This window comes from Salmo salar, chromosome 02 (assembly GCF_965601325.2).
Source record: "Salmo salar chromosome 02, fSalSal1, whole genome shotgun sequence".
In the NCBI taxonomy this organism is placed as follows: Eukaryota; Metazoa; Chordata; class Actinopteri; order Salmoniformes; family Salmonidae; genus Salmo; species Salmo salar.
Genome location: NC_138292.1, coordinates 52,047,663 through 52,058,075, shown reverse-complemented (window position 1 = coordinate 52,058,075; position 10,413 = coordinate 52,047,663). Strand labels below are relative to the sequence as shown.

At 42.1% G+C, this 10,413-nt stretch overlaps 2 protein-coding genes across 4 annotated transcripts in view; one reads left to right on the top strand and one right to left on the bottom strand.

Moving 5' to 3' along the window:
- Positions 1 to 1,443: 1,443 nt before the first annotated feature.
- On the top strand, positions 1,444 to 2,617 carry LOC106585334 (C-reactive protein). Its single transcript, XM_014171429.3, has one exon. It carries the CDS (start codon positions 1,997 to 1,999, stop codon positions 2,615 to 2,617), a length of 621 nt encoding a protein of 206 aa, XP_014026904.3. The 5' UTR covers positions 1,444 to 1,996.
- An 854-nt stretch (positions 2,618 to 3,471) lies between these two features.
- LOC106585313 (egl nine homolog 1) overlaps positions 3,472 to 10,413 on the bottom strand; it is a 44,767-nt gene continuing 37,825 nt past the window's right edge. For all 3 annotated transcript variants that reach the window (XM_014171409.3, XM_014171419.3, XM_014171412.3), the window contains one exon: positions 3,472 to 6,553. In XM_014171409.3, the coding sequence (XP_014026884.1) occupies positions 6,498 to 6,553 (56 nt within the window). In that variant the 3' untranslated portion in view covers positions 3,472 to 6,497. The remainder of the gene's footprint in view (positions 6,554 to 10,413) is intronic.

The following is a 10,413-nucleotide window of genomic DNA, read 5'->3' as shown; positions in this document are numbered from 1 at the left end:
AGAAAAATAAATTAAAACATTTTTTTTTACAAAAAGCCCTAAGAACCCCCCACCAATGCACCAACAAGCAAGAAAATGTACTAAAGAGAAAAAAGAAAAATACAAAGGAAAACAGGAAACAACAATGCAAAAAAAACAAAGGACATCAAGGACAACTACAATCATAACAGCAAGGCCAATTGTATATGTTTGAGTACATGTCTTGCACTATTTACGTGTGTGTGTGTGTGTGTGTGTGTGTTTGAATGAGAGTATGTGTATATGCATGTGGACAAACACCTGCACGGCATCAGTCTCAGGCACACCGGCATTAGCTGTAAAAACACTGCCCCTCAGTGTCATTCAAACATACTTTTTATTATGTTTTATTTCAACTTTATTTTTTATACTTTTATCTTTGACCATCATTCTATCTCCCGCCCAGCAACTCCACTCCCACTTGTCTCCAATTCCACATCCCAACCCTCAGCTTCCCTCAGCCTATCCCACCTATCTCTGCTGGCCACCCTCTTCCGATTTCTACGCTTTCAACTATGCTGTGATGTTTAACGTACAATTTCAATCGATCTAATCGAATAGAATCCACAGATTGCGAGTTGAAAATAAATACTTTTACTAAAAGTATTACTATATTAGTAATTGACTGACCCTGTCTCTCCAGATCTCCTAACAGTACTATTTCTAGGATCAATTTTAGATCAATGTTATGCATTTTCAGCCATTCCTGAACCTGAGACCAGAAACAGGCCACCTGAGGGCAATAGCAAAATAAATGGTCTATTGATTCTGTATCCTCACAACAAAATCTGCAGAGCTTCGATTTTATGCCCCAAATATTCAATATTTTGTTGGCATAAATTCTACATAATAATTTTAGCTGAAAAGCACGAAGTCTTGAATCTTGCGTCGTTTTATATATCAACTCATACACCCTGTATCATGGAATCGGTACAAAAATCTCTTCCTAACTATTTTGCAATCTGTATGGCACAGTTGTCAACATCATAAATTCAATAGAGTTTGAGCAAGTTTTAAAGGTCCAATGTCGCTGTTTTTATCTCAATATCAAATCATTTCTGGGTAACAATTAAGTACCTTACTATGATGTTTTCTCAATAATACCATTACCTAATAACTGTGTGACAATGCCGACTAATACACCTGTTGACCTAGAAATTGGTTTGACCAAGAAAGTCTGATGGCAGAACATAAAACATCTTGATAAACTGGCAATGTTGATCAATCATATGAATTTAGATTCTCAGATGACTCTATTTTCTAATCTAGACCAATATCAAAAACAAGGAAGGGGGGATTTATTATGTTTGTTTTTAGTTTTTTTTTTTAACCTTTATTTAACCAGATAGGTTAGTTGAGAACAAGTTCTCATTTGCAACTGCGACCTGGCCAAGATAAAGCATAGCAATTTGACACATACAACAACACAGAGTTACCTCATTTGCACTCACTGTATATAGACTTTTTGTTTTCTTTTTTTTCTACTGTATTATTGACTGTATTTTTTTGTTTATTCTATGTGTAAGATAAGGGAGTTAAGGCAATAAATAGTCCATGGTGGAATGTGTTATGTGTGGCTGGCATTCCTAAGAGCATACAGGTAGTTCCTCCCATTTTCAGTCCGTTTTCTATACTATAAATAGGAATATCCTTTGAGGATGTGTCCATAACATTAATGCTTACTCCAAGTGAAACTACAAAATGGAACTGCAGACATGGCTTCTGATGGTCTTACGTTCTGCTATGCTGTGCCACAAGATAAGACTGAAATCCTGGAGATGGCCCAAAATACTATTATGAATTGTTGAATAATTACATGTGTTTCAGTAGTACTTACTTACTATACTAATAGGATTGCAAAATTCCCTGTAATTTCCCTAAGTTCTGGACATTTTCAAACACTACATTTTGAAAGTTACGGGGAATATTTCCTCCCTTTGCAACTCTAATAACGAATATTATTCTAATTGTAACAGACATGTCAGGGAAGGAAATCATTTCCCCAGTGGAGTCAAACACCGCCTATGTCAAGATAACCCCTGACATGAACAAAATCTTCTTTGCTGTGACTATCTGCGTTAGATTTTTCACCGACTACCAGACGAAGGAGCTGACCATTTTCTCATTGGCCACGCCTTCTCATGCTAATGGTTTTGTTATCTTCAGGGGAGATGGGGGAAATTACTGGGTGTACATTGGGGACCAAGGTATCTATTTCTGGGGATTGCCAGACAAAATGAACGAGTGGAACTCTGTTTGTGGGACGTGGGATGCCAGTACAGGATTGACTCAACTGTGGGTGAATGGGAAGCCAAGTGCGAGGAAAGCTCTCCAAGCCGGCGGCTCCATCTCTGGTACTCTGAGTATTATTTTAGGTCAGGCCCAAGATGCATATGCTGGTGGGTTTGATGTGAATGACTCCTTTTACGGACATGAGACCGATGTCCACATGTGGGACAGAGTGCTCTCCCCATGTGAGATCCAAAGCTACATGAAGGGGGAGGTGTTATCTCCAGGGAATGTGGTAAACTGGAACGCACTAAAATACACAAGGCATGGCTATGTGGTTGTTGAGAGGATGCAGAACCTGATCTGTTAAAAATTTGACCGCAAGAATCACAAACAGATCATTTCAAACCATGCTTACATTTGTATACGATCGATCATGTGTCTATTATGCGTGGGAATAGTTTGAAACACATTTCCAAAATTAAAATCACTTGGAACTGATTTCCTGGTGTTTTTACAGTCTTTTATGTCCAACAATGAAATTAAAACAAAAGTTTGGGGGCGGAATAAAACCACCCACGGGCCAAATTTGGCCTGCGTGCCGCCAGCTGGGGAACCCTGCTGTAGGGATTTGTATCAATTATGTATTAAAACACTAGATTGTTGATTATAAAATTTGATTTGATATGTATTGGCCATTGAGAGACTTTGAAGCCACTGTCCACCATATTGGTACTTCTCAGAAGGAGCAGTCCTCCGTAGGAATGAATGGAATGCTACATTATTTCAATTTAATGTTTCTAGGGCAAGTATTTATTTGTTGTAGAGTGAACAGTAACATTCGTATTCTCAAAAAATGATAATTTAAGGAAAAACTATTTTTGTTTTGTTTGTTCATATAATACAATTTAAAAGTATGCATTAAAGTGTCTGTTATATAATATGCTTGACAAAGTGTTGGAGGGGTACAAAAATGGTGACAGTGAGTTCAAAATAGTGCCACCTGTCAGTCATCTAGTGTTTATATGCACCATTGGTTTGGTTTGTATGTGTGCTAGAGCAGATGGAGGAAACTCCCCAAATGGCTCCCTGCGTGGAGGCCATGTCAAGCAGTGTTCGAAATAAAGAACCAAAAAGGCATTAGTTGTGTCTGTCCACTTATAATTGTTGATATCACAATGCCAAATTACTTTCTCATTTTAATAAAAATCTCAATAAATACAATGAAAATGTACAACCACGTCTTTATTAATTGTTTGTGTTTCCGTGACACCCTAATTTTTGACACCACAGTAAAGCAGACAGAGGGCTTTTTACTGTATCACCCTTCCTCCAGAAAGGGCAGATGTAGAAGAGAGCATGTTGATGGGCATGGACAGAAAGTCATAGGATTTAACATGACCATTGTGGTCTGCACACTCCCCACTTGGATAGAGATAACCACAGGAGACAACCTTTTCATCTGGGAGGGCCTGTGGATGAGATGTGTGACCAAGAGCACAGGCCAGATGCAGTGTAAGGTCTACGTCTCCATGCTGGCCTTACCTCAGGACCTGCAGGCCTCCAGAGCCCTGATCATCATCTCCATCATGTCGGGGGTTCTAACCACATCAAGAGTCAAAAGTTTAAGGCCATAGTGATGATTAACGGAATTCTGTTCATTCTAACTGAAACTCTGTTCCTCATCCCTTTCTCCTGGATAGCTAGAAACATAATCTGAAACTCCCACAACCCATTGATCTCCCAGAGGAGTGAGCTGAGGGCTTTACATCGGCTGGGGGGCCTCAGCCTTGCACCTGACCAGGGGGACCATGCTGTACAGAACTGTCTACCCCTCCAATACCTCCTAAAGCCCCACTGAAGCAGAGTTGGATGGAGTTTGTGGTCAACACCCTGGGAGTGGCAGGGTGGATGATGTCCACACTGGCAATTGTTCTGTTTCCCCATTACAGTGGGGTTGTAGCTTTGGCCATCACCTCCATCTCCAGCATCCTTGGGCCAAGTGCACTGAATACCTCAAGTGGAATTTGTCTGAAGACAAGGTGACGGTCATTGGCGGAACATTTCTCATCTGATCTTTGTCTTCTTGGTTGCCCTTGATGTAAACTCGAAAGCCAACAACTACCAAATCATGAATCATCTTGGTGTTTTTTCTGAATGCAATAGGTGGGCCCCTGCCCTGCTCCTAATAGTAGGGACCATACTCCTGGTTAGAGCAGAACAAGCCAGACTCTGCTATTCACTCAACCTCTATCTAACAGCTCTGTACAGCGACTGTCATTTGTTGTTACGTAAACAGTGTTGGCAGAGCCGTCAACATTTATTTGGGGAGTTTCCTCCATATTCCTTGCACCTATTTTATTCCTTCATACGTTTGTAAACACCAAAAGAGTAGGGACTAGAAAAAGGTCCTTGGCTTTCCTGTGGATGTAATGTGAGACATGGCCTGGGAAGAGAAGCTCCTGAGGAGACTGCAATGAAGGGATATATTCAGACATGGGTGAAAAAAAGTATATTTCAGCTGTGCTTGATTGAGCTTGCCCTTTACAATGGAACCAATTGAAACGTCTGTAATTACATACTGGAATTTATATTTTAAAGTTGATGCAAACAATACATACATACATTGTTCTCTAAATGTTGTCTTATTTATTGTCAACTGATTTATTGATAAATGAATAGATCAATGGCAAATAAATACAGTTTGAACATAATCACATGCAAGGGTTCTGTGGTATGTTTTAGGGTGGATGGAGAAATGGACAACCTAATCAGTTGCACAACTGAATGCGTTCGACCCAACCCCACTGAATCAGAGATGTGCGGGGGGCTGCCTTAATCGACGTCAACGGCGCAGTTGTTGTTGGGTGTTATTGCCTTGCTCAAGGGCAGAAAGGCGTATTTTTCCACCCCAGCTCTGGGATTCAAACCAGCGAGCGTTCGGATACTAGCCCAACGCTCTTAACCGCTAGGTCAGATGTGACCACATGATGGCGATGGTGTATAGCCAGAGAGAATAGTCAGGTATTATTAGTCTCTCTCACTCACTTTCAACCTCGGCTCTGCTCAGTGGCTAGAGAAGGAATCGCACACATGCATACGTGCAGATACACACACACACACACACACACGCTGTAATGACGATCCCATACAGCAGTAGACTCAAAATGCACTTACAAAACCCACCTTTTTCCAAAAAAGTCTACTTCAGAACTGCAAGGTCACTGCAAGGCTAATAGGTAGGTGTCAGCTTTTGGTTTTTAAGACAAAGGTGATATTAACGTCTGCAACAACAGACAGATCACTGATCGCAGGTCAGGATGTGTTCATTAGGGCACGCAAGGAAAACTTTTAAAACTGTTTAGCAACGGAAAACGAGCATGTCAGTTTCAGTCCATTTGCTTCTGTTTGGTGCCTAATGAACAAGACCCAGTTACCAAGCAATGAGTGCCAGGACACAGAACAGCACCGCAGTCAACATATACCTGCAATGTGAAAATCAGTACCGCTGTTTGCAAAAAAAATTGAAAACTTCTATCTTATTCGAGTCAGTGCAGCTCAAGCTATTAATAGCCTTTTCACTCAACTAAGCCAAACCGGGCCGAGACTAGTTGTACTGTACTGGTCTGGCGTGGTTACTCATCATCCTCATTTACTAGAATTGTGATGCAAAGGATCATGTGAAAAGAAAGTATCCAAATTAGCGCAGTACTGTGAGTCGGCCCTATACTGCGCATCAGGCAATAGCCGGACAGTGTGTCACAACCTCCTGTCGAGGGACAGTCTTTTGTACCTTTTTTTTTTATAACAGTGAGAGATCCATCCGATGGAGACCATGACAACCCGTCTGACAGATAAGTACATATGGGTACACTTCTTTCATGACCCCAAAATTCACAACAATATTCTCTTTTTTCCCCCCCATTCGGTTCACTTAATAGATATTATTTTTCTCCATAGCTCATTTTTACACCAGCATTATTCACATAATAAAGCCCAAAAATCAAAGCAATAAGCAAAAACAGAAACTTGGCAAATAATGATGATTCCTTGCAGTGCAATGACATCACATTCAGGGTCTGTGTGTGTTGTGTGTGTCAACTTTGGATATTAAAGTATAAAGAAAGCGGAGTAGTCCAAGTTGGTTTCTTTCGTCTCTCTCCTCTTCATCCCACCATCCTTTTTCCATCCCTCTTTCCCCATCTGTCCACAGCAGCAGCAGGTGATGATGGCAGGACGTTTCTCTCATATTAGCTCAGATCCGACGGCTTGTTCAATTCTACGTTTACTCCCCTTTCCCCTGCACCTATAGAACGGAAGAGGAGGAGGGTGAGCGGGAGAGTTATATTTTATTCAACCAGTAAGAAATAAGAATTTGTTCTTAATGACTTCATTTAAATTATTCTTTCTTCAAATCGTATGTCACATGCGCCGAATACAACAGGTGTAGACCTTACCGTGAAATGCTTACTTACAAGCCCCAAACCAACAATGCAGTTTAAAAAATATGAATAAGAAATAGAAGGAACAAGTAATTAAAGAGCAGCAGTAAAATAACAATAGCGAGACTATACAGGGGGTACAGAGTCAATGTGCAGGGTAATATGTACAGGTACAGTGCCTTGCAAAAGTATTCATCCCCCTTGGTGTTTTTCCTATTTTGTTGCATTACAACCTGTAATTTAAATATATTTTTATTTGGATTTCATGCAATGGACATACACAAAATAGTCAAAATTGGTGAAGTGAAAAAAAAAAAAAAAAGTTGTTTAAAAGAATTAAAAAAAAAAACAGGAAAGTGGTGCGTGCATATTGATTCACCCCCTTTGCTATGAAACCCCTAAATAAGATCTGGTGCAACCAATTACCTTCAGACGTCACATAATTGGTTAAATAAAGTCCACCTGTGTACAATCTAAGTTTAACATGATCTGTCACATGATCTCAGTATATATACACAGTCGTGGCCAAAAGTTGAGAATGTGAAAATTTATATTTGTGTCAATGTCTGCTGCCTCAGTGTCTTCAGATATTTTTGTCAGATGTTACTATGGAATACTGAAGTATAATTACAAGCACTTCATAAAGTGTCAAAGGCTTTTATTGACATTTACATGAAGTTGATGCAAAGAGTCAATATTTGCAGCGTTGACCCTTTTTTTTCAAGACCTCTGCAATCCGCCCTGGCATGCTGTCAATTAACTTCTGGGCCACATCCTGACTGATGGCAGCCCATTTTTGCATAATCAATGCTTGGAAAACTTTTGGCCACGACTGTACACCTGTTCTGAAAGGCCCCAGAGGCTTGCAACACCACTAAGCAAGGGGCACCACCAAGCAAACGGCACCATGAAGACCAAGGAGCTCTCCAAACGGGTCAGGGACAAAGATGTGGAGAATTACAAATCAGGGTTGGGTTATAAAAAAAAAAAAAGAAAAAAGATCTGAATCTTTGAACATCCCACGGAGCACCATTAAATCCATTACAAAAAAATATGGCACCACGACAAACCTTCCAAGAGATAGCCGCCCACCAAAACTCACAGACCAGGCAAGGAGGGCATTAATCAAAGGCAACAATGAGACCAAAGATAACCCTGAAGGAACTGCAAAGCTCCACGGTGGAGATTGGAGTATCTGTCCATAGGACCACTTTAAGCAGTACTCTCCAGTGCTGGGCTTTACAGAAGAGTGGCCAGAAAAAAGTCAGCAAACACATTTGGTGTTCGCCAAAACGCATGTGGGATACTCTCCAAACATATGGAAGAAAATACTCTGGTCAGATGAGACTAAAAATTGAGCTTTTTGAGCATCAAGGAAAACACTATGTCAAGCACAAATCCAACACCTCTCATCACCCCGAGAACACCATCCCCACAGTGAAGCATGGTGGTGGCAGCATCATGCTGTGGGGATGTTCTTCATCGGCAGGGACTGGAAAACTGGTCAGAATTGAAGGAATGATGGATGGTGCAAAATACAGGGAAATTATTGAGGGAAACCTGTTTCAGTCTTCCAGAGATTTGAGACTGGGACAGAGGTTCACCTTCCAGCAACATTTGAGTGGTTTAAGGGGAAACCTTTACATGTCTTGGAATGGCCTAGTCAAAGCCCAGACCTCAATCCAATTGAGAATCTGGGGTATGATTTAAAGATTGGTGTACACCAGTGGAACCAATCCAACTTGAAGGAGCTGAATAAGTTTTGCCTTGAAGAATGGGCAAAAATCCCAGTGACTAGATGTGCCAAACTTATAGAAACATATCCCCAAAGACTTGCAGATGTAATTGCTGCAAAAGGTGGCTCTACAAAGTTGTCACGTATGCTCTCTCTCCAGTGCTCTAGGTCACCATGGTCCCGCACCTAAGCTGAATCGACAGGTTCCCACGCCTTAGCAGAGGTGACCGGTCCGCTCCTGATCCCCGGGATCGTCATCTTGGTCGGCGTCCTGTGGATGGAGCCGCGCGTCGGGGAGGGGGTACAGTCACGTGTGCTCCCTCTCCAGCCTCTAGGTCACCAGGCTTCTCGTTATGGCGCACACCTGTCACCATCGTTACGTGCATTATGACACTCACCTGGACTCCATCACCCCCTTGATTACCTGCCATATATATATATATATCTCTCTATCTATCTCCCTTTGGTTCCTTCCCCAGGCGTCAGTTTCAGGTTCATGCCTGTGCGTTGTTCGTGTGTCTTGGTTTTTATTATGTTTTCATTTATTAATTAAATGATTCACTCCCTGAACTTGCTTCCCGACTGTCAGCGCACAAGTTACAAAAGTATTGACTTTGGGGGGGTGAATAGATATGCACGCACAAGTTTTCATATTTGTATTTTTTTTTAAATCTTATTTCATGTTTGTTTCACAATAAAAAATATTTTGCATCTTCAAAGTGGTAGGCATGTTGTGTAAATCAAATGATACAACCCCCCCCCCCCCAAAAAAAAATCTATTTAATTCCAGGTTGTAAGGCAACAAAATAGGAAAAATGCCAAGGGGGGTGAATACTTTCGCAAACCACTGTAGGTAGAGTTAGTAAAGTGACTATGCATAGATAATAACAGAGTAGCAGTGGCGTAAAAGAGGGGGTGGGGGGTGGGCAATGCAAATAGTCTGGGTAGCCATTTCATTAGATGGTCAGGAGTCTTATGGGTTGGGGGTAGAAGCTGTTTAGAAGCCTCTAGGACCTAGACTTGGTGCACCGGTACCGCTTGCCGTGAGGTAGCAAAGAGAACAGTCTATGACTAGGGTGGCTGGAGTCTTCGACAATTTAGGGCCTTCCTCTGACACCGCCTGGTATAGAGGTCCTTGATGGCAGGAAGCTTGGCCCCAGTGATGTACTGGGCAGTACGCACTACCCTCTGTAGTGCCTTGCAGTCAGAGGCCGAGCAGTTGCCATACCAGGCAGTGATGCAACCAGGCAGGATGCTCTCGATGATGCAGCTGTAGAACCTTTTGAGGATCTGAGGACCCATGCCAAATCTTTTCAGTCTCCTGAGGGGGAATAGGTTTTGTCGTGCCCTCTTCACGACTGTCTTGGTGTGCTTGGACCATGTTAGTTTGTTGGTGATGTGGACACCAAGGAACTTGAAGCTCTCAACCTGCTCCGTCGATGAGAGAACGGGGGCATGTTCAGTCCTTTTCCTGTAGTCCACAATCATCTCCTTTGTCTTGATCACGTTGAGGGAGAGGTTGTTGTCCTGGCACCACACGGCCAGGTCTCTGACCTCCTCCCTGGTAGGCTCGTGCCACTGGGCAGCTCTTGGCTATGCTTCCCTTTGTAGTCTGTAATGGTTTGCAAGCCCTCCCACATTCGACGAGCATCAGAGCCGGTGTAGTACGATTCGATCTTAGTTCTGTATTGACGCTTTGCCTGTTTGATGGTTCGTCGGAGGGCATAGCGTAATTTCTTATAAGCTTCTGGGTTAGAGTCCCACTCCTTGAAAGCGTCAGCTCTAGCCTTTAGCTCAGTGCGGATGTTGCCTGTAATCCATGGCTTCGGGTATGTACGGTCACTGTGGGGACGATGTCATCGATGCACTTATTAATGAAGCCAATGACTGATGTGGTGTAGTCCATCAGAAGAATCCCGGATCATATTCCAGTCTGTGCTAGCAAAACAGTCCTGAAGCTTAGCATCTGCTTCCTCTAACCACTTTTTT

Coding starts and splice junctions, on each gene's coding strand:
- LOC106585334 (XM_014171429.3), top strand. CDS start 1,997: ATGTCAGGGAAGGAAATCATTTCCCCAGTGGAGTCAAACACCGCCTAT.